Source organism: Oncorhynchus gorbuscha, linkage group LG13 (genome assembly GCF_021184085.1).
Source record: "Oncorhynchus gorbuscha isolate QuinsamMale2020 ecotype Even-year linkage group LG13, OgorEven_v1.0, whole genome shotgun sequence".
Taxonomy (NCBI): Eukaryota; Metazoa; Chordata; class Actinopteri; order Salmoniformes; family Salmonidae; genus Oncorhynchus; species Oncorhynchus gorbuscha.
In genome coordinates this window covers 83,854,588-83,876,229 of record NC_060185.1, presented here as the reverse complement: position 1 = coordinate 83,876,229, position 21,642 = coordinate 83,854,588, and the positions used below count along the sequence as shown (strand labels likewise).

Here is a 21,642-nt window from a genome sequence, read left to right as displayed (position 1 = left end):
GGCAACAATGGAGACTTACAGGTAGAAGTATCACAGACCATTACGCTATTAGTGTTGACAAAAAACAGTACCCTTGACAACTGCCAATTTATCTGGAATATATAACATAGTACAGTACACAAAGTATTTTGGCACTGAGGTCATAGTAAGACAACTGGTACAATATGTAAAAGACAAAAGTCCTGAAAGTCCCATTTAAAATAGCTAAAACACCACCAGCCCCTGTCCTTTAGGAATGCCAGCACCAGCTTGTTGACTGAGCACCGGGCCCACTCAGTCCCGGGAATGGGCATGTCTGAAAAGACCATCCTGGTGGAGGGAAACACGTATCTGACATATCCCAGATCATTTGGAAGTGCCCCAGATCATGGGAAGTATCCCAGATCATTTGGAAGTATCTCAGATCATTGCCATGGACATGCAAGACCAGGATGTCTGGTGTTTGAAGGGGGAAGGCATAAATAATGTGTCATTCTCCGTAGCATGGAGAAGTATACAGCTAGCTGTGTGTGTTAGCTGTGTGGAGGCTGGCCCTCCTCAGTGTCTCCTTTACTGCGTTTGGCTGGCAGGCTGGAGTCATGAGCCTTCCTAATGTGGCGGTACAGGTCACCTGACTGCGTGTAGCTACGGTAACAGTAGCGGCACTCGTATGGACGCTCACGTGTGTGCACGATGGCGTGTCGCCTCAGGGTGTACGCGCACGAGAACGTCTTTCCACAGACACTGCACGTGGGGACGTCCTCGACATAGTTCCCCATGGAATCCTGGAAGTAGACGGGCTGGTCGGAATGTTGGCCCACGGAGGGGAAGAGGGAGGAGGGGAAAGGGGGAGCATCAGAAGAAGTGGAGCTGGGTCCGGAGGGGGAGAAGGAGAAGGAGAAAGGCTCAGAGGGGTGGGAGTGGGTCATCTGGAGTGAGGCGGGGTGAGGGTGAGGAGGGATGAAGTGGGGGTTGTTTAGTTCATCTCTGTCTTTATTATCGTCGTTAAACTCATTCCTGTCCTCTACCTCCATCATCCCTCGTTCTCTACCCCCATTCATTCCTCTCCTTATCATCACTCCTTCCATCTCCTCAAACTCCTCATCTGAGATCACTATGGCCTCCACCTTGACCTTCACCCCTTCCCCCTGCTCCACCTCCTCCACTCCCACAGTCCCCATGTCAGCGTGTTCACTAGCCTCCTTGCTCTCCCTCTCTGACCCCCCATGCTGCAGCCCATCAGGCCTTGACAGGGCTGAGGTTTGGCCCTGATGGGTTACAAGGTTCAGGTTGGGAGATGAGGTGAGGAGTGAGTGTGGAGGCTGTATTCTAATCTGAGGGTGTGTGTTGATACTGAGACCATGCTGCTGGCATTGCATGCCTGGTGTGATTACTGTGCTCTTGTTAGAGACAGGGTCATGGCTGTCCTGTTCTGGGCTGGAGGAGCTGCTGTGGTCAGACTGGGTCAGTATCCCCACCATGGAGCTGGAGCCATCAGTCTGGGTCACAGGTACCACTGATGATGCACCTGCTGATGAAGAGGGCTGGCGATGGTGGCTGCTGAGATTGTATGACTCTGTGGAGCTGCAGGGGCTGCAAAGGGCCGAGCCCCCCTGAACCTCTCTCTGACCTCCCAGCCTGGGAGAGGGACCGGAGGAAAGGGTAACCAGCTCACCCACATGAAGGAGGGCGTGGTCCATGCCCGGCTGGGTGGTGTCGGCCATGTCAGGACTCAGAGGGGCGTGCGCATGAACCTCCACCCTCCTCTCTGACCTCGTATAACAGCCCAACTGGCTTCTCTGCATCGCCACAGACTGAGACACTGACATCGCCATCACTTTGGCAGCTCCTGTTGCCACCATGCCAACTCCGGGTCCACTTGCACCCACCACCGCCACTCCACTCTCCTCCGGGCGCGTGCTGTCTGCCTCAGCTGGTGGTGGTCGGTGCTGTAGCCGTCTCTTACACACCCGGACCACCTCGTTCATGTGGAGGAAGCTCGCCGCCGCCAGCACGTCCTCTGCTGGGGGAGGGGCCTCAAGCCGCAGCACACCCTCGTACATGAAGTCTAACAACAGGCCGAATGCCGCCGCCGTCACAATGTCACCGTCCAGCGTGACCGAGCTGGCCCCGGTGCCCCCTGGGGGATCAGAGTAGAACATGTGGAAGAATGGAGAGCAGGAGGCCAGGACAGCACGGTGGGCCAGGAAACGTGAGGAACTCACGAAGACGGTGCAGTCGCACAGGAACCCACGCTGACGCTGAGAACGCAGGCCTGACAGGAGCTGCAGGGCGTGCCGGGGGAACTCCATTACTGTAGAGAGAGAAGGGAGACAGAGAAAGAGCGAGGGAGTGGAGAAGAGAGAAGGGGGGTTGGGAGAGAGAAGGGGGTTGGGAGAGAGAAGGGGGAGGGAAAGTGAAGGAAGAGAGAGAGTGAATTACAAGATCTGATGGATAGGAAGACAGAGAAAGAAAGAACCAGTGAAGCACCTACTGGAATGTGACAGTGTGCTCCCTCACACTAGCAATCAGTCTGCTTCAGAGAAGTCGGGTTGGACTGCCTCCCTTGTCTCAACAGACTGTTGCCATGGTTACTCCATGGATTATCAATCTGATTGAAGTCACCCTAAAAAAACACGCAATAGTCTCTACTAGACAATGTTGAATAAAACTATATTTACATATACTTTACCAGTAGTACCTGCTGTTAGCCCTTTTGGCGGTAGGAGGATGGAAAGGGTTGTTAAACCGACTCTTGCGGCGCTGGTAGGTTGTACAAGTGTTTGTCACGTGCGAATTGCATCAGTATTTAAAATAAAAACCGGAAATACCAACCATATACTGTACAGACCAGTGTATGAAAAACTGGCTAATAACACTTCCCTGTGGCTATTTTGTCTCAGATTAATCCTACATAAAGTCAAATTAAGTGGACAACAGGTAAAGTAAATTAAAGGGGAAGTTTATTCAACATTCTGACTGTTAATAGCCTGTCCGGGAATACTGAGTTTACATAGAGACAAGTGCGTAAGTGTTTCACTCTAGGATTCTGAGGATACCGCCTCGCTAGTCCTCAGGCACTGGTTACCCTCCTTGTATGCATGATAAAGGCAAGAAAATATATCCGTAATTTTCAATAGCTACACATCAAGCACTGTTATTCATCAATAGAAAACAATACAGTTTCTTAGTAGCGAGTAAGTGCACAATAAACACAAATGATTAATGTATTTGAATATTTACCAGTTATGCGAGGTTTATAGCTATTTGATACTCGCTGGACCAATATTAGCAAGCTAACTGGTAGCTTGCTAATACTGAATTATGACCATTTTAGCCCGTACATCTCTAAATAAACATATTGTAGATCACTTGATAAAGCCTTTATCGGGACATGTACCAAAATGTAGTTGGAAACACCATTGTTATATTTAAATCTATCATTAGCCCGCTGCTACAAGATATTCTTACCTGCTAAAAACGTAGCCTCTTTTCTTTATTGACACAAAACAAAGGGACAAAGCCCATTACTGGCACCTACTGGTTGGAGTGTGAACAAAGTGCCTGCTTTTTTACATTTCGTGCAATTATTTGTAACTATATATGTCAATCTATATCTTGCCAGTGAGTTTTACCACAGTAATTTATTGTGCTTCCGTAAGAACATTCAACATTTGCGCTTTGAATGTCCAAACTTTTCTTTAGTAGGCATGGCAGTAGGCAGGCCGGGCACCATAACGTTTTAATTATTGTGGTAGCTTGCCTTGCTGTGTAACTTAATGTTATGAGAGTTGAGAGAGATCCATTCCATATTGAACCGACAGAAAGAACTGTACTGTAAATGGACAGTGGAGGAAGAGGACGTGGAAGGGGGAAGTCAGGTAATCGTGAAGAGGTGTGAGAAATTAGACTGACATTAGTCCTCTTTGGGCTGTTTCATATTTCTGTCTTTCGCTAGCCCTTCTCTAATGAAGTATTCAAATGCAAATCAGAACTAGGAAACTCGGAAATTTCCGACTTGTTAACTAGTTGTAGTTAATCACGTGCAGCGTTCAAAGAATTAGCAAGTCGTACGAGTTTCCTTGTGAACGTGACATAAGACTAACTTGAGGACGTTTATTATATTCTAGCAAGTAGCAGAGTACTGGAAGCCTCTCGTTTTGCAAGTCTATATTGAGTGGTGGTGGTATAGTTAGCTGGTGTGAGTTACCACCACAGACTCGCACATAAACAAAAATACTACATGTTTACTGTAGAATATTACAGTACTTACTATAGTGAACTGTAGTATACTGTAGAATACTATAGGCCTACCACAATTAACTCAATATACTTAAAAAGGACTAAAAACAAATTGATAATGAACCTTTATTAATACAGTTTCTCGACTGTTCAGCTCGCTAATAATCACTAGACAGTCAGGGAGCATCGGCAATTCCAATAACGATAGACAATTTATAGAAAATGTTGATGGCAAAGAAATATAAACAAACTCGTTGAAGACTGAATGCAGCCCCCGTGGGAAAATGAGTTCAATATCGCTGTACTACAGTAATGTCAAAGAAAACACTACAGTAAATACAACAGTATTGTACAGTTTGCATATAACACCACAGTAAATACTAAAGTATTCTACAATCTGCAAAAATACTACATTAATTACCATAGCATATACTACAGTTATTTTACTACAGTATTTGTACTGTAGTTCACTTTTAATACCATAGTATATTACAGTAAATACTACAGTATTCACTGTAGTGTTTTTGCAGACTTTAGTGAATACTACTAAAGAAAAGTCTGTAAAAACACAAAAGTGAATACTATAGTATTTATACCATGGTATACTGTAGTATTTTGTTTATGTGGGTAATCACAAGTGTGCATGTGTTGTCTTTCAGGACAAGGATGCCCGCCTGTCCATGTCTCTGTCCTTTGCTCTGCACTATGGAGCCAATCAGATGGAACTTCACATAAATCCTGTTATAAAAGCATCTTATTTCATCCCACTGTTCCATCATTTCACATTACTGCACTATAAACATGACATGCACCCCTACAATCTTTACTCCTCATTTACATTGAGTGCACAAAAAAGTTTGGATTGATTGATTGATTTTGTCCGGGGGAAAAAAACATACATACCACTAAAATGACCGGGATTGCACAGTAAAGTTGGGGACTTATTTCCATTGTGGTCCCTATTTTTTTTGTTACATAAATACAAAAAAAATTACATAGAGACGAAAAAATGCTGAATCTCCAGATGAGTATGATGTGGTTTTAAGTACAATTCTTACCAGTTTGTTTGGCTGGTAGCTTATTCTTTAGATGTTTGTGGCTGCTGGTGAACCATGATGTGCAGGCATAATCAAGTGACACTGGACTGGTGCACTTTCCAGAGTTTTTAGGGTGTCTATAGCTAGGTTTCCATTCAGTTGGCGACAGATTTTCCTGTGAATATTGTGGTAAACCGTGGGGTGTTGGGCTGAGCTACAGAAAAAAACACAAAACCCTCCCCTCTGTCCCCCCCAAAAACACACTACCCTCCCCTATGTCCCCCCAAAAAACGCACTACCCTCCCAAAAGAAAAAAGAAAAGGTTGGCAACCATCCCGTGTTTTGGACCACCCCTCACCCCAGTCCGATCTGTCCCTAAGCACTGTGAAATTATTTGTTGCCCAAATAAGGAGGGCTTTCTGGGAAGGCTTAATAGCCTACTCCTAGCTTTACAAGCATGCTCAATTAATGATTTCTTTAAGTGCTTTAAGTCCTGGAATATGCTAAATCTGGGTCTGGGAAACTTGCCATAGAGCCTCTCATAGATGGGCTTCCTTTGATGTCTGTATCCTCCCTTTGCTCCAGGCATGAGGAGAGACTGTGACCTGGCCATATTCACTGATGTCCCCAAAGCCTTGTCTGATAACTTAAAGTATCAGAGTGCTGTCATTGTCTAAATGCATAAGTATTTTTCTTTATGTGTTTCTGGTTTTTGTGCAGAGGCTATCCAGTTCTTCTGGCTGGAGAACAGTGTATTGCTGACACATGGGGATACTGAGTGGGAAACTACTTCCCCGCCCTAAAACTAAGACCCACATGTGAGTACCTCACACATGACACACACTCACGAAGCGGAGGATGTTAGATGGGATGGATAGAGAGGGAAGTGAATATTTACAAATTATATAAATCATCTGTTTTAGAGAGTATTCTGCCACTGGAGTAGGTGAAGAGGCTTATCTGCGCTTCGGAGGTAAAAGACATGGCTGAGTTTGTCATCAGACAGCTGTCGATTTCCAGTTCTGTTTAGACTGTTTCCATGGAAACGGATACTGTTCGGAACCAGAACCAGAAGACTGAATGAAGACTGAGTCTGAAAACACCCTCAACAACAGCTCTATTACCATACAGGCCACAGTACAGGCACAGAGACTGACGGGTGTTCCTGATAACACTGTCACATGACTGGAAGACACAAAAGGATACTATCTATCAGATGGGAAGCAGAAGGCACAAGCTGTGGTTTTGTCAACGGACAGTCTCAACTGTTCCACAGAGATAGGAAAACACACACACACACACACACACACACACACACACACACACACACACACACACACACACACACACACACACACACACACACACACACACACACACACACACACACACACACACACACACACACACACACACACACACACACACACACACACTGCATTCCTTCCTGTGGCTTCCTGTGCATTTAGCAACATTTCCGGAAACTGCCACCATACTCGAGGACATTCAACCATCAAGCCAAATGCCTCATAGGGAAATTAAAACGGTCAACTTTTTTATGTATGTCAATAAACATATTTAATTCTGGATTTCAGAATTGACAATTCATTACATTGTTAATCATTTTCTATAACTTTCTATTCATGGGTCACCTCTTCCTTGATTTATTGAATAGTCAACTGCATGTCTGTTAGGATCCCAGCGTGGACTGGTTGTCATTTCTCTTCAAGGCTGCTGCAGCCGCACCCTAAAACACTCAAACTGTCCACTGGTGTATTTGCTGTATGGATATATAGATTGCTTCTTGGGCTATAGCTGCTGTATATTACTGGGTGAGGGTGTCACAGAGCCTCGTGGCCTCCCGTCAGCTTGTGGAAGAGCTCTTCGTTGAGTGTGTCACTCTGCTCGCGGCTGCGTGTTGACATGAAGATGTAGCCTCCAATGAACTCATGGACGATCTTACAGTCAGCCGTCACACAACTGAATGCTATGTTCACGTTCCCATCGAACTCTATGGCCACCTGTGGGTTAGTAAAAAAACAAACAAACAAACAAACACAAACACACAAAAGACGAGCAAAGCTAAATGACCAGGAAAAAGGGATACAGAGTTCAGTGTGTATTTGTATTACTAAAAGAGATTGTGTGCAGAAAAATGTGAACATTTTGATTGTTTGATTGACGGGTCTGGTCACCTGTCGTATGTCCCAGTTGACGTTCCACTGCCTCATGTTGTTGTAGCGCCAGGTCTTGACCACGTCTCCCACCCCCAGGTCGATACGGATCAGGCGGTTGGGGGCGATGCCCAGCACCTCGTCCTTCCTGCTGCCCTTAAACCTGAACGGGTCAGAGACCATCCATTAGACTCAACTTTACCACAACTTATCCTTAGACCAGCCACTAGACTCAACTTTACCACAACTTATCCTTAGACCAGCCACTAGACTCAACTTCACCACAACTTATCCTTAGACCAGCCACTAGACTCATCTTCACCACAACTTATCCTTAGACCAGCCACTAGACTCAACTTTACCACAACTTATCCTTAGACCAGCCACTAGACTCAACTTTACCACAACTTTTCCTTAGACCAGCCACTAGACTCAACTTTACCACAACTTTTCCTTAGACCAGCCACTAGACTCAACTTCACCACAACTTATCCTTAGACCAGCCACTAGACTCAACTTTACCACAACTTTTCCTTAGACCAGCCACTAGACTCAACTTCACCACAACTTATCCTTAGACCAGCCACTAGACTCAACTTTACCACAACTTTTCCTTAGACCAGCCTCTAGACTCAACTTCCCCTCAACTTATCCTTAGACCAGCCACTAGACTCAACTTCACCACAACTTATCCTTAGACCAGCCACTAGACTCAACTTCACCACAACTTATCCTTAGACCAGCCACTAGACTCAACTTCACCACAACTTATCCTTAGACCAGCCACTAGACTCAACTTCACCACAACTTATCCTTAGACCAGCCACTAGACTCAACTTTACCACAACTTTTCCTTAGACCAGCCACTAGACTCAACTTCACCACAACAACTTAACCTTAGCCAGCCATTAGCCTCTCACTAGTCTTTGGTGATAGACTGTTAACATAAATGTAAATTGTGGTAACTGCCCAGCTAGTGCACGCAAGATTTGATTCTAGGTACCGAGAATAGCCTGCTGTGAAACGTGTGATACACTGGGTTGCCATATCCGCCTTACCTCACCACCACCAAGGAGATACCAAAATCAGGCAGGGCCTGCCAGATCTGGAGGAAGCGGAGGAGGGCGTCGGTCAGGGAGAGCTGAGCCACGTTCTGATATGCCTCCAGGATACGAGGGGTCAACTGGGCATGGCCAGAGTGAGAGAGAGGGTCATGGTATATTATGTGGGGTTAGAAGGAAATAAAATGTTCTCAAAAGTGACTCAACTGTGTGGTACTATGTTGGACAACTGCCAAAATAAAGCACACACTTGAGTAAATGAGGGTTCTGGCAGCTCTATTGTGAAGTGTAATTTTCCTGGCATGGGTTAGGTCCTCTCATCCCTTTAGAGGGTCAGGTAAACGCCAATACATACACAGCCATTCTGAGTGATCACCTTCAACCTATGGTAAATCATTTATATTCAGGATGACAATACCCCCATCCTCAGGGCACGAGTGATCAAAGGATGGTTTGATGAGCATGAAAATGATGTAACCCATACGCCATGGCCGTCTCAGTCATCAGCTCTCTGAGCAGTTAGGGAAGATTCTGGAGTGGCGCCTGAGACAGCGTTTTCCACCACCATCAACACAAAACTAAATTATGAAATTTAGAATGGTGTTACATCCCTCCAATAGAGTTCCTGACACTTGAAGAATCTATGCCACGGTGCATTGAAGCTGTTCTGGCTCAACGCCCCATTAAGACCCTTCATGTTGGTGTTTCCTTTATTTTGGCAGTTACCAAGCTCTACTTGGTACCTGTTTGGCCTTGTACTTCTTGCTGTAGCGTGGAGAGACCAGGCTGTGTGTGTTGATGCTCATGCTGTCATCTGTGTGTGTGTTGGGGTTGGTCTGCTGCATGGCCAGGAAGGATCGGATGCTCTGGACCTCACTCTGGAATGAGCTGTCTGCCAGACTCTTCCCTTTAGAGGCCAGACGACACGCTGCCATCCAACTGGAATACTGCTCCTCCTATAGATAGAGAGAGAGAGAGAGAGAGACTACAGTCATGGGCAAGATCTTGGACCTTATAGTGGATCTTATCTACACTTTCAACAAATATTGCAAGAAATGTAGTACTCACGTATCTCACAGTTTGTGTGTGTGTGTGTGTCTGTGTTTGTGTGTGTGTAACCCACATTTTCACAGCGCAGGTAGACCTCGTTCATGCCCTCTGGAGCTGGGATCAGAAGTTTGATGCAGAACTTTTGTCCAGCAACGTTCACATCTGGAGCAGCCTCACAGCCTGAAAAGGTGAAAGGTTATTGTACTGTGTGTATAAGGTCATTGTACTGTTAGTATAAGCAGGTGAAAGAGACTAAAGACAATTGATCTAAGGGAGAACATCAATTGCATTTCCTTGATTCCTTCTCCTATGACCTTCTCATCCAATGGGTTTTGGGAAAGAGGCCAGGAGAGAGGATGCAAGAAATCAAGGAAATGTCATTGAGATTCTCCCTCCGTCTGCTTCATACCTTTGAGGTTGATCTGTTGAATAGGTTCTCCCAGGCTCTCCTCTTTGCTCTTATAGTAGGAGATGGAGGCATCCTTAAACTTGAACCAGTACTGCTTGTATCCCTTCAGAGTCAACCTCTTGGGCCTCAAACAGAAGTACACTGTTATTACTGCTTAACATGCTGTGGGAATGACTTTGTGGGTGGGTGGGTGGGTGTGTGCATGTGCTGATAATGCATGTTTGTGTGTGTGTACAATTTTGTGTGTTCCAGTCTAAAAATAGTGCAGGGAAATGAGGAATCAGACATTTTTTCACACAAATGTCGGATCTTACCGGAATATCTTCAAATAATCATTCAGCTCTGGGGCGGTCAGGTTCTCCTGTGTGGAAGCCAAAGCAACATGCAAATTATTCATTGTTTGACATCTGCTTTTCAAATAGGCATGGGAAATAATTCTGGCATCTGTGTCGATAAAAAATATATTATAATTGAATTCTACTTCATTTAACCTTTTACTGCAGGGGGCTAAATCAGAGTCACACCGACAGTTTATTGGTGGTCTTAAACAAATCTACTTTGAAAATAAAGTACACACCTCCAACACAAGGTTATGGTCTTCAAAAAAAGAAGCATGTCAGATATTTGAGTTTGCCTCCCAATATTACACTTTATATACATCACAGAAGATAGAAACATAACCAATCCATTTGACTTAGAAACACCAGAGGGGATTTGGTCATTTGACTACAGGAAAGGGCTACGCTACTTTATTTATAATTCAAATACTTAACTGAAATACATATCATATTTTGACTCACAATACAATATATTGTGGGAAATAAAGAGTCATAATGTTCTGACCAGCATGTCTTGGGGGCTGCTGTTCGCCCCGTCTAGCTTGACCTCCAGGCACTGTAGGGCTGAGTCCAGGTCATCCATGGCCGGACTAGAAGTCATTGTCTGGGGCTCCGACAGGGACAGCTTGTTGATGTGGTACTGGGGGGGGTTGAAGATGACAAGGGAGAGGTAGTCATAGTTATACTTACAGCACATTAGAACTAGGACAACAAGGGCCAGTTACATGTCAGTACGTGTTTGTGAACATGTTATATCTGGTTTAAAATGACAGCAGCTAATTTTGACAGTTGATGCTCTCTTTTGGTGAACGCTTGATGGGGTTCAGGTATTAGAATGAAGGCACATATCTAGGAAGTATCCATTCTGTGTACCTGTATAGCTCCAAAAAGCAGCATCTCCTCCTCAGTACAGTCTATGTCCTCCAGTAGGATGGCCCAGCGAGCCTGCTCATACATCTGGGTCAGACGCACCGCATCATACTGAGAGAGGGGTTGGGGTGAGGGGGCAGAGAGAGAGAGAGGGGTGAGGGGGCAGAGAGAGAGAGAGGGGTTGGGGTGAGGGGGCAGAGAGAGGGGTGAGGGGGCAGAGAGAGAGAGAGGGGTTGGGGTGAGGGGGCAGAGAGAGAGAGAGAGAGAGAGAGAGAGAGAGAGAGAGAGAGAGAGGTAAGGGGGCAGTGAGAGAGATTAAGTGAGGGGGCAGAGAGAGAGAGAGAGGTGAGAGGGCAGAGAGAGAGAGAGAGGTGAGGGGGCAGAGAGAGAGAGGGGTGAGGGGGCAGAGAGAGGGGTGAGGGGGCAGAGAGAGAGGTGAGGGGGCAGAGAGAGAGAGAGGGGTTGGGTGAGGGAGAGAGAGAGAGAGAGGGGTTGGGTGAGGGGGGAGAGAGAGAGAGAGAGAGAGAGAGAGGAGTTGGGGTGAGGGGGCAGAGAGAGAGAGAGGGGTGAGGGGGCAGAGAGAGAGAGCGAGGGGTTGGGGTGAGGGGGCAGAGAGAGAGAGAGAAAGGTGAGGGGGCAGAGAGAAAGAGGTGAGGCGGCAGAGAAAGAAGGAGAGACAAAAGGGGAGAGAGATGAAAGAGTGAGAAAAAGATGAGAGCGAGAGGTCAGAAGAGGTCACAGAAGTGAGTCAATGAAACCCAGATGGTTAGATTCCAGAGTAGAGTTCACACTTCTATTTTAGAGCCTATTTCCAATTCAACTATCACTTTCCATTCGGTATATCACACACATACACACACACACACGCACGCACGCACGCACACACACACACACACACACACACACACACACACACACACACACACACACACACACACACACACACACACACACACACACACACACACACACGCACACGCACACGCACACGCACACACAAAAACACACACACCTTGGGCTCCAGGTCATGGAAGCAGTAGTATTTGAAGCGCAGCCAGAGTCTGTCATTCTCCTGAACTCCCTGCTCCATCAGTGAACGAGAAGAGTCCAGCCACCTGAGATAGGAGAAAGGAGAGAGAGAAAGTACTTAGAACGAAGGACGACGACAGAGTGAAGTGAAGACCGAGACAGAGAAATGTGTGTGTGTGTATATGTCTACCTGCTGTGGATGTGGGCCTTGTCTACCACACTGGCGGGGCGGTACAGCTTAGCAATGGCCTCTGGGGGGGGAGCAGGCTGGGAGACTGACAGCATCTTGTACACCTTCTCAGTCTTAGGGGAGTCAGCGAAATGGGCAGGCATTCCATTATACAAGCAGGGGCGGGACACTGGGTAGGAAGGGAAACAGGACAGGGCCAATACTGGGTCAAATAGTGAAGATATCTAGATCGTACTACTACTGCTACTAGTACTACTGTTACTGCTACTACTACTGTTACTGCGAATACTGTTACTACTACTGTTATTGTTACTACTACTACTACCACTACTACTACTACCACTACTATTACTACTACTATTACTGTTACTGCTAATACTGTTACTACTACTGTTACTGTTACTACTACTACCACTACTGTTACTACTACTGTTACTGTTACTACTACTACTACTGCTACTACTACTGTTACTGCTACTATTACTGATACTGTTACTGTTACTACTACTACTACTGTTACTACTACTGTTACTGTTACTACTACTACTACTGCTGCGACTACTACTGCTACTACTACTGTTACTGCTACTATTACTGCTACTGTTACTGTTACTACTACTACTACTGTTACTACTACTGTTACTGTTACTACTACTACTACTGCTGCTACTACTACTGCTACTACTACTGTTACTACTACTACTACTGCTGCTACTAATACTGCTACTACTACTACTGCTGCTACTACTACTGCTACTACTACTACTGCTGCTGCTACTACTACTACTGCTGCTACTACTACTGCTACTACTACTACTGCTGCTACTACTACTGCTACTACTACTATTACTCTTACTACTGCTACTACTACTGTTACTGTTACTACTATTACTCTTACTACTGCTACTATTACTACTAATACTGTTACTATTACTGTTACTACTACTGTTACTACTACTGTTACTGTTACTACTACTGCTGCTGCTGCTACTACTACTGTTACTGCTACTGTTACTACTACTGTTACTGTTACTACTACTGTTACTACTACTGTTACTGTTACTACTACTGTTACTGTTACTACTACTGTTACTACTACTGTTACTGTTACTACTACTGCTGCTGCTGCTACTACTACTGTTACTGCTACTATTACTGCTACTGTTACTGTTACTACTACTACTACTGTTACTACTACTGTTACTGTTACTACTACTACTACTACTGCTACTACTACTGCTACTACTACTGTTACTGCTACTATTACTGCTACTCTTACTGTTACTACTACTACTACTGTTACTACTACTGTTACTGTTACTACTACTACTACTGCTGCTACTACTACTGTTACTACTACTACTGCTGCTGCTACTACTACTACTGCTGCTACTACTATTACTACTACTACTACTACTCCTGCTACTACGACTGCTACTACTACTGTTACTACTACTACTACTGCTGCTACTACTACTACTATTACTCTTACGACTGTTACTATTACTGTTACTGTTACTACTACTGTTACGGTTACGGTTACTACTACTACTGTTACTGTTACTACTACCGCTACTACTACTACTGTTACTGCTAATACTGTTACTACTACTATTACTCTTACTACTACTGTTACTACTACTGTTACTACTACTGTTACTGTTACTACTACTGTTACTACTACTGTTACTACTACTGTTACTGTTACTACTACTGCTGCTGCTGCTACTACTACTGTTACTGCTACTATTACTGCTACTGTTACTGTTACTACTACTACTACTGTTACTACTACTGTTACTGTTACTACTACTACTACTACTGCTACTACTACTGCTACTACTACTGTTACTGCTACTATTACTGCTACTCTTACTGTTACTACTACTACTACTGTTACTACTACTGTTACTGTTACTACTACTACTACTGCTGCTACTACGACTGCTACTACTACTGTTACTACTACTACTACTGCTGCTACTACTACTGTTACTACTACTACTGCTGCTGCTACTACTACTACTGCTGCTACTACTATTACTACTACTACTACTACTCCTGCTACTACGACTGCTACTACTACTGTTACTACTACTACTACTGCTGCTACTACTACTACTATTACTCTTACGACTGCTACTACTACTGTTACTGTTACTACTATTACTCTTACTACTGCTACTATTACTGTTACTACTACTGTTACTGTTACTACTACTACTACTACTGCTGCTGCTACTACTACTGCTACTACTACTGTTACCGCTAATACGGTTACTATTACTACTACTACTACTACTACTACTACTACTACTGTTACCGCTAATACGGTTACTATTACTACTACTACTACTACTACTACTACTACTACTACTACTACTACTACGGTTACTACTACTACTGTTACTACTACTGTTACCGCTAATACGGTTACTATTACTGTTACTACTGCTACTACTGTTACTACTACTGTTACTGTTACTACTACTACTGCTGTTACTGCTAATACGGTTACTACTACTGTTACTATTACTGTTACTACTGTTACTACTACTGTTACTACTACTACTACTACTGTTACTGATAATACGGTTACTATTACTGTTACTGCTAATACTGTTACTGCTACTGTTACTGCTACTACTACTAATACTGCTACTATAGCAATTACTTAGTTACATAAGCTTTAAGCAAGCTTAGTTATTCTAATAACTAGTCAGACATAACGATGCAAGTTCTGCTCTTCATATTGTGATTGGTCAGCTGAGCGTCGATGGGGACATGATGATGTCATAATGTGTACCTGAGGTGAGAGGCACTTCTGTGAGGTCATACAGTTCCTCTGACAAGTCTCTAACTTTCTTCCTCTTCTTCTCCTCTACAGGTCGCAGCAGGGACAGCTCCTCTGGCCGACGGATGTCTGGAACCAGAGAGGAAGGAGAAAGAATGGAAGGATGGGTGAAAAAGTGTTTTGTGGAGTGCCAAACTTTCTTTCACTTAAAACTATAAGCAGAAATATAGTAGATTGTGGATTCCTTTGTTATGTTGATGTGAAAATAAACTTCTTGGAAAGAGAAAATAAAGTCATTGATTTCTGAACTCACTCAGCATCTTGCAGATGCCCAGCACAGTGCGGAACACAGGCCCAGAGAAGCAGACCCGGAGCCTGACGTTCAGTCCGTTGGGCAGGCCCAGCCTCAGGGGCTTGTGCTGGGGCATGAAGATGAGCCCGGCATCTGCCTGGATGCCACACTTCTCAAGTGTCCAGGCCGTTCGCAGGAGCCACTGCTGCTTCTGCTCCCACCACAGGGCATGATCCGACCAGTCACGCTTTACCTCTGCACAGGGGAGGAAACTGGTGAGCCCTCTGACACAACATGTCTGCCATGCATCACCCACACAGTCGGTGCCTTGGGATCTACTTGTGGTGGATCATATGAGTGAATATCACCTCTATACAATGCTGTGTAGGATAGGGAGATTGCTGGTCTCTACCATACAGTATGTGTGTGTGTGTGTGTGTGTGTGTGTGTGTGTGTGTGTGTGTGTGTGTGTGTGTGTGTGTGTGTGTGTGTGTGTGTGTGTGTGTGTGTGTGTGTGTGTGTGTGTGTGTGTGTGTGTGTGTGTGTGTGTGTGTGTGTGTGTGTGTGACTCACGTGACTTCTCCACCAGTTTGAGGATGACCCCACCTATGTGTAGGTCAGAGGTCACACTGACAGTGATGGGCGGAGCATCAGCTCCCAGGTCCTCCACCGCAACTGACAGGTCCCACGCTGCCATACTGAGAGAGAGAGAAATAGAAAGAGAGAGAGCGAGAGAGAAAGAGAGAGAATAGTAAGGGAGAAACAAGTGTTGGGTTGGGAAAAAGAATGAGAGAAAGAACGTGTGAAGGGGAGGACAGAAAATATGTATGTATGTCACATGAAACACACTTTCGAATCCCAACCACACATCCCACACAGACACACACCCTAGATGACCGGGTTCTTCTGACAAGTTCACTATGACAACACACACACACACACCCTAGATAACTGGGTTCTTCTGACAAGTTCACTATGACAACACACACACACACACACCCTAGATGACCGGGTTCTTCTGACAAGTTCAATATGACAACACACACACACACCCTAGATGACTGGGTTCTTCTGACAAGTTCAATATGACAACACACACCCTAGATGACCGGGTTCTTCTGACAAGTTCAATATGACAACACACACACACTTCCTATTTCTAACTTCAGCAATAATTCTGGACGCATACTTCCGCTTTCAGACCCTACCCAACCCCATCCTACCCAACCCAACCCTACCCGACTCTACCCAACCCAATCCTACCCAACCCAACACCATTAAATGTCCAACTGTGTGTGTGCACAGGAGGTTGGTGGCACTGAAATTGGGGAGGACAGGCTCGTGGTAATGGCTGGAGTGTAATCAGTAGAATGGTATCAAATACACCAGGTGTTTGATGCCAATCCATTAGCTCCGTTCCAGCCATTATTATGAGCCCTCCTCCCCTCAGCAGCCTCCACTGGTGTGTGTGTGTGTGTCATGTCAGTATGGTAATAACAACATGGTGTAAGGTTAAGCACTCTGTAACTTGACTAGTTGTCTTGTTCTACTTACAGCAAAGGAGTCAGAGTTTTGGCCCATCGATAGAATAGAAGCCTACTGCAGTCATATACTGTTCACATCCATCCCTCTGTCCCATCCTCCAACATCACAATTGACCAGAAAGACATCTCTCTATCTCTCTCTGAGACCCCGGGCGAAACACTCTCACACAAACAACACAGTCCGTCTCGCATTTGCTACACACTCTTGTGCATCTTACCTTCTCCACCGTCCAAAATGCAGGGGACTCTGGCAGCTTCTTTTAAAAAAGACCCACTACCCTTCTTCTGCTTGTTCTGTGAAACTACCCTTCTGGACTCATTTGGTGAAACCTGCCTATTCCACTTCCCCTCTCTCTCTGTTGGGTTGGGTCTTGAGTTGTGGTCTATGTATGATATGTGGTGCACATGTCAGTGCTGAAAAGGGTGTTCCTCTTTTGTCAGTTTCCGGCCACCGGAAGTGTGAGTGACAGTGACAATGAATTTAGCTCTATGTGTGTGTGTGTGTCAGTTATAATGACCGTATGTCAGTCTCATTGGTTCTGTAGCAGTCTGGGGAGGGTGGGTAGGGGAAGGAAGGGTCATGTGATCCATAAAGTAGACCAGGGTTCATCAACTAGATTCAGCCGCGGGCCGTTTTTTTTCATGGGCAGATGGTCAGAGGGCCAGATCATCTGTAGACTGCAAATTGACCGCAAGAAGCCCAAACAGATGTAATATTTGACTAAAACATACTAATTTCAAACCTGGCTTAGTGTCTCTCTATTATGAGTGGGAATACTTTGGAACAGATTTCCCAAATCTTTTAATGTCGAACAATATCAAAAATAAAAAAACTTTATAGAGCTCAGAAAACTTGGCCAAATAAAATCCCCCTGCAAGTTGGGGAACCACCTGCAGTAGGCTGTGTGTCAATTGACATGTGATGGACACACACACACAGTCTTGTACAGCTAACCTTGTGGGGACACACAATTCAGTCCCATTCAAAATCCTATTTTCCCTAACCCTAACCCGTACTATTACCCTAACCCTAACCTTAACCCTAGCTCCTAACCCTAAAACTAACCCGTAACATAATTCTAACCTTAATCCTAAACCACCTAGAAATAGCATTTGACCATGTGGGGACTAACAACATGTCTCCAGTTGGTCAAATTATTATTTGATTACTATACACCCCCCCCCCCTCAACATACACACACACATGAGTAAGGGGCACTTCTATGTAACCTTTGACACTTGGTTGACATAGTCTTGCATTAGCTTTTGAAGGATATGCCCTAACAGTTCTAAATGTTCTCTTCTCTCCTCATATTTCCTCTGGTCGCTGACCTGAAAATAAATAGTGTGTACAAGAGGAGTTGAGGAAAGAGGATTTTTTCAATAAAAAATAAAAAACTTTATAAAACTAGGCAAGACAGTTAAGAACACATCCTTATTTACAATGACCGCCTACCAAAAGGCAAAAGGACTCCTGCGGGGACGGAGGCTGGGATTGAAAAAAGAAAAAATATAGAAAAAAACACACATCACGACAAGAGAGACACCACAACACTACATAAAGAGAGACCTAAAGACAACAACATAGCATGGCAACAACACATGACAACAACACAACATGGTAGCAACACAACATGGTAGCAACACAACATGGCAGATGAGCAAAGAGGAGATCTGTTCTAAGCAACACTTGTATTGTTTTTCTTTCAGGAGGGCTAGCTCAGAACATTTGTATTGTTTTTCTTTTCAGGAGGGCTAGCTCAGAACATTTGTATTGTTTTTCTTTTCAGGAGGGCTAGCTCAGAACATTTGTATTGTTTTTCTTTTCAGGAGGGCTAGCTCAGAACATTTGTATTGTTTTTCTTTTCAGGAGGGCTAGCTCAGAACATTTGTATTGTTTTTCTTTTCAGGAGGGCTAGCTCAGAACATTTGTATTGTTTTTCTTTTCAGGAGGGCTAGCTCAGAACATTTGTATTGTTTTTCTTTTCAGGAGGGCTAGCTCAGAACATTTGTATTGTTTTTCTTTTCAGGAGGGCTAGCTCAGAACATTTGTATTGTTTTTCTTTTCAGGAGGGCTAGCTCAGAACATTTGTATTGTTTTTCTTTCAGGAGGGCTAGCTCAGAACATTTGTATTGTTTTTCTTTCAGGAGGGCTAGCTCAGAACATTTGTATTGTTTTTCTTTTCAGGAGGGCTAGCTCAGAACATTTGTATTGTTTTTCTTTTCAGGAGGGCTAGCTCAGAACATTTGAAAATGGATTTGAAAGAACTGATTTTAGCATTAAAAGACTCCAAAAAACAGCCAATCATTTCAGGTCCAGTACCATCGTTGGGCCGCGGGTGTGAAACATTCAGCAGACTGCTGGCATTACACATCTGGCAAAAATCAAATCAAAGTTTATTTGTCATGTGCGCCGAATACAACAGGTGTAGACCTTACAGTGAAATGCTTACTTACAGGCTCTAACCAATAGTGCAAAAAAAGGTGTTAGGTGAACAATGTAAAGAAATAAAACAACAGTAAAAAGACAGGCTATATTCAGTAGCGAGGCTATAAAAGTAGCGAGGCTACATACAGACACCGGTTAGTCAGGCTGATTGTGGTAGTATGCACATGTAGGTATGGTTAAAGTGACTATGCATATATGATGAACAGAGAGTAGCAGTAGCGTAAAAGAGGGGTTGGTGGGTGGTGGGTGGCAGGACACAATGTAGATAGCCCGGTTAGCCAAAGTGCGGGAGCACTGGTTGGTCGCCCCCAATTGAGGTAGTATGTACATGAATGTATAGTTAAAGTGATAAACAGAGAGTCGCAGCAGAAACCCATAATAGACTACTGTGGCTCTGCTGGTTACTTTTATAGTTAACTTTGACACCTTCTGGAAACAGAAGATACTCTACAGGAATGACGGAGTCCATCCAAATCATCTTGGCTCCCAGCCTCTGTCCACACATTTCAGGGCTGCATTGAAACAATGATCCAAGACCAGCTCAGTTAATCCCTACCACTGTGACAATGAGTCGTCATAATGCTGCATTAAATGTACATGATCCTAGTGGCAAACACAATATCAGTAATTTAATTTATGTATCCCTAATTGCACCGAATACATCTGTTTATCCTACAGCTATTGTAAGCAGTAATCATGAGCCTATAAACCAGTTACACTGTGAGCACTGAGGCAGTGTGCAATAGTAGGAAGACCACTTTATGCAGCTCACCCTGCACTATCAGCTCCAATGTAAATAACATAAGTAAGTCTACCTCTGATAAGCTTCCCAGTAAAGCATTAAAAACGATCAAGGTACCCAGAAAAGTGCTAAAAAATAGCCCATATTAACATATGTAGCCTAAGAAACAAGGTCCATGAAGTCTTGTAGCAGATGACATTCCTATTCTGACTATCTCTGAAATTCACTTGGATAATACCTTTGATGATACAGTGGTAGTGTAACAGTTTAACTTTAGTCTGTCCCCTCGCCCCTACCCGGGCTCGAACCAGGGACCCTCTACACACATAGACAATGACACCCACGAAGCATCGTTACCCATCGCTCCACAAAAGCCGAACTACTGCAAGTCTCAGAGCGAGTGACGTCACCGATCGAAACGCTATTAGCGCGCACCACAGCTAACTAGCTAGCCATTTCACATCGGTTACACTAGCATCACATGGTTATAACATCTACCGAAAAGACAGAAATGCCAATGGGGCGGTGTTGCGATCTATATTCAGAACCACATTCCTGTAAAGCTTCGAGACTATCTGATGTTAAATACTGTTGAAGTAAAATGGCTACAGGTCCATCTGCCTCACCTAAAGCCCATTTTTGTGGGAAGCTGCTATAGACCAGCAAGTGCTAACAATCAGTATCTGGATAATATGTGTGAAATGCTTGATAATGTATGTGATATCAACAGAGAAGTATATTTTCAAACTGTAACCAGTGTCTGCAACCTGGTTCAGGTTACCAGGGTATTTACACACAGCACAGGAATGAAATCATCAACATGTATTGATCACATCTTTACTAATGCTGCAGAAATGTGGTTTAAAGCAGTATCCAAATCCATAGGATGTAGTGATCACAATATAGTAGCCATATCTAGGAAAACCAAAGTTCCAAAGCCTGGGCCTAATATAGAGTAGAAGAGGTCATACAAGAAGTTTTGTAGTGATTCATAAGTTGATGATGTAAAGAATGTTTGCTGGTCTGTGGTGTGTAATGAGGAGCAACCAGATGCTGCACTTGACACATTTATGAAATTGCTTATTCCAGTTATTAATAAGCAGCACCCATTAAGAAAATGACTGTAAAAACTGTTAAATCCCCTTGGATTGATGAGGAATTGAACAATTGTATAGTTGAGAGGGATGAGGCAAAATGTATGGCAAATAAGTCTGGCAGCCCAGCTGATTGCTAAATGTACTGCAAATGAAGAAATAATGTGACAGAACTAAATAAAAATAAACTATACTATGAAACAAAGATCAATTATTTAAATAATGATAGTAAAAAGCTATCCATTGCACAGATTGAGGGAGACAATGCCATCCTGTCTGATGTTCAGACTCTGCTTGCAGATGTAAGAGAAGAAATCAGTACTGCCCTGCCCACTTCATTGTTGAGAT

The 21,642-nt window shown here is 44.2% G+C and overlaps 2 protein-coding genes and 1 long non-coding RNA gene across 4 annotated transcripts; 1 reads left to right on the top strand and 2 right to left on the bottom strand.

Moving 5' to 3' along the window:
* Positions 1-54: 54 nt before the first annotated feature.
* Positions 55-3,512, bottom strand: LOC123993621 (zinc finger and BTB domain-containing protein 3-like). 2 transcript variants are annotated; one of them, XM_046295969.1, is made up of 2 exons: positions 3,451-3,512; positions 55-2,293 (listed from the first exon to the last, which is right to left on the bottom strand). In XM_046295969.1, the coding sequence occupies exon 2, from the start codon at positions 2,289-2,291 to the stop codon at positions 513-515; it is 1,779 nt and encodes a 592-aa protein (XP_046151925.1). In that variant the 5' UTR covers positions 2,292-2,293; positions 3,451-3,512; the 3' UTR covers positions 55-512. The 2 variants fall into 2 exon arrangements, with proteins under 2 accessions (XP_046151925.1, XP_046151926.1); XM_046295970.1 differs by lacking the exon at positions 3,451-3,512 and adding an exon at positions 2,474-3,405.
* Positions 3,498-6,577, top strand: LOC123993625. The gene is made up of 3 exons (XR_006831480.1): positions 3,498-3,860; positions 5,979-6,076; positions 6,182-6,577. It is a non-coding gene; the product is annotated as an uncharacterized LOC123993625 (long non-coding RNA).
* Positions 6,578-6,810: 233 nt separating this feature from the next.
* LOC123993620 (fermitin family homolog 3-like) lies at positions 6,811-17,388 on the bottom strand. Its single transcript, XM_046295968.1, has 15 exons — positions 17,228-17,388; positions 16,039-16,163; positions 15,487-15,720; positions 15,186-15,302; positions 12,380-12,548; positions 12,173-12,275; positions 11,164-11,271; positions 10,796-10,930; positions 10,267-10,313; positions 9,953-10,077; positions 9,617-9,723; positions 9,237-9,449; positions 8,491-8,615; positions 7,454-7,595; positions 6,811-7,279 (listed from the first exon to the last, which is right to left on the bottom strand). Exons 2-15 carry the CDS (start codon positions 16,160-16,162, stop codon positions 7,100-7,102), a joined length of 1,929 nt encoding a protein of 642 aa, XP_046151924.1. The 5' UTR covers position 16,163; positions 17,228-17,388; the 3' UTR covers positions 6,811-7,099.
* Positions 17,389-21,642: the final 4,254 nt, after the last annotated feature.

Excerpts from the sequence above, each read along its gene's own strand:
- LOC123993621 (XM_046295969.1), bottom strand. The coding sequence starts at position 2,291 with ATGGAGTTCCCCCGGCACGCCCTGCAGCTCCTGTCAGGCCTGCGTTCT.
- LOC123993620 (XM_046295968.1), bottom strand. The coding sequence starts at position 16,162 with ATGGCAGCGTGGGACCTGTCAGTTGCGGTGGAGGACCTGGGAGCTGAT. Across the intron at positions 10,931-11,163 it reads TGCTTTTTGGAGCTATACAG|TACCACATCAACAAGCTGTC; the intron begins GTACACAGAATG and ends AACCCCCCCCAG. Across the intron at positions 8,616-9,236 it reads AGAAGTACAAGGCCAAACAG|TTGACCCCTCGTATCCTGGA; the intron begins GTACCAAGTAGA and ends GGCCATGCCCAG.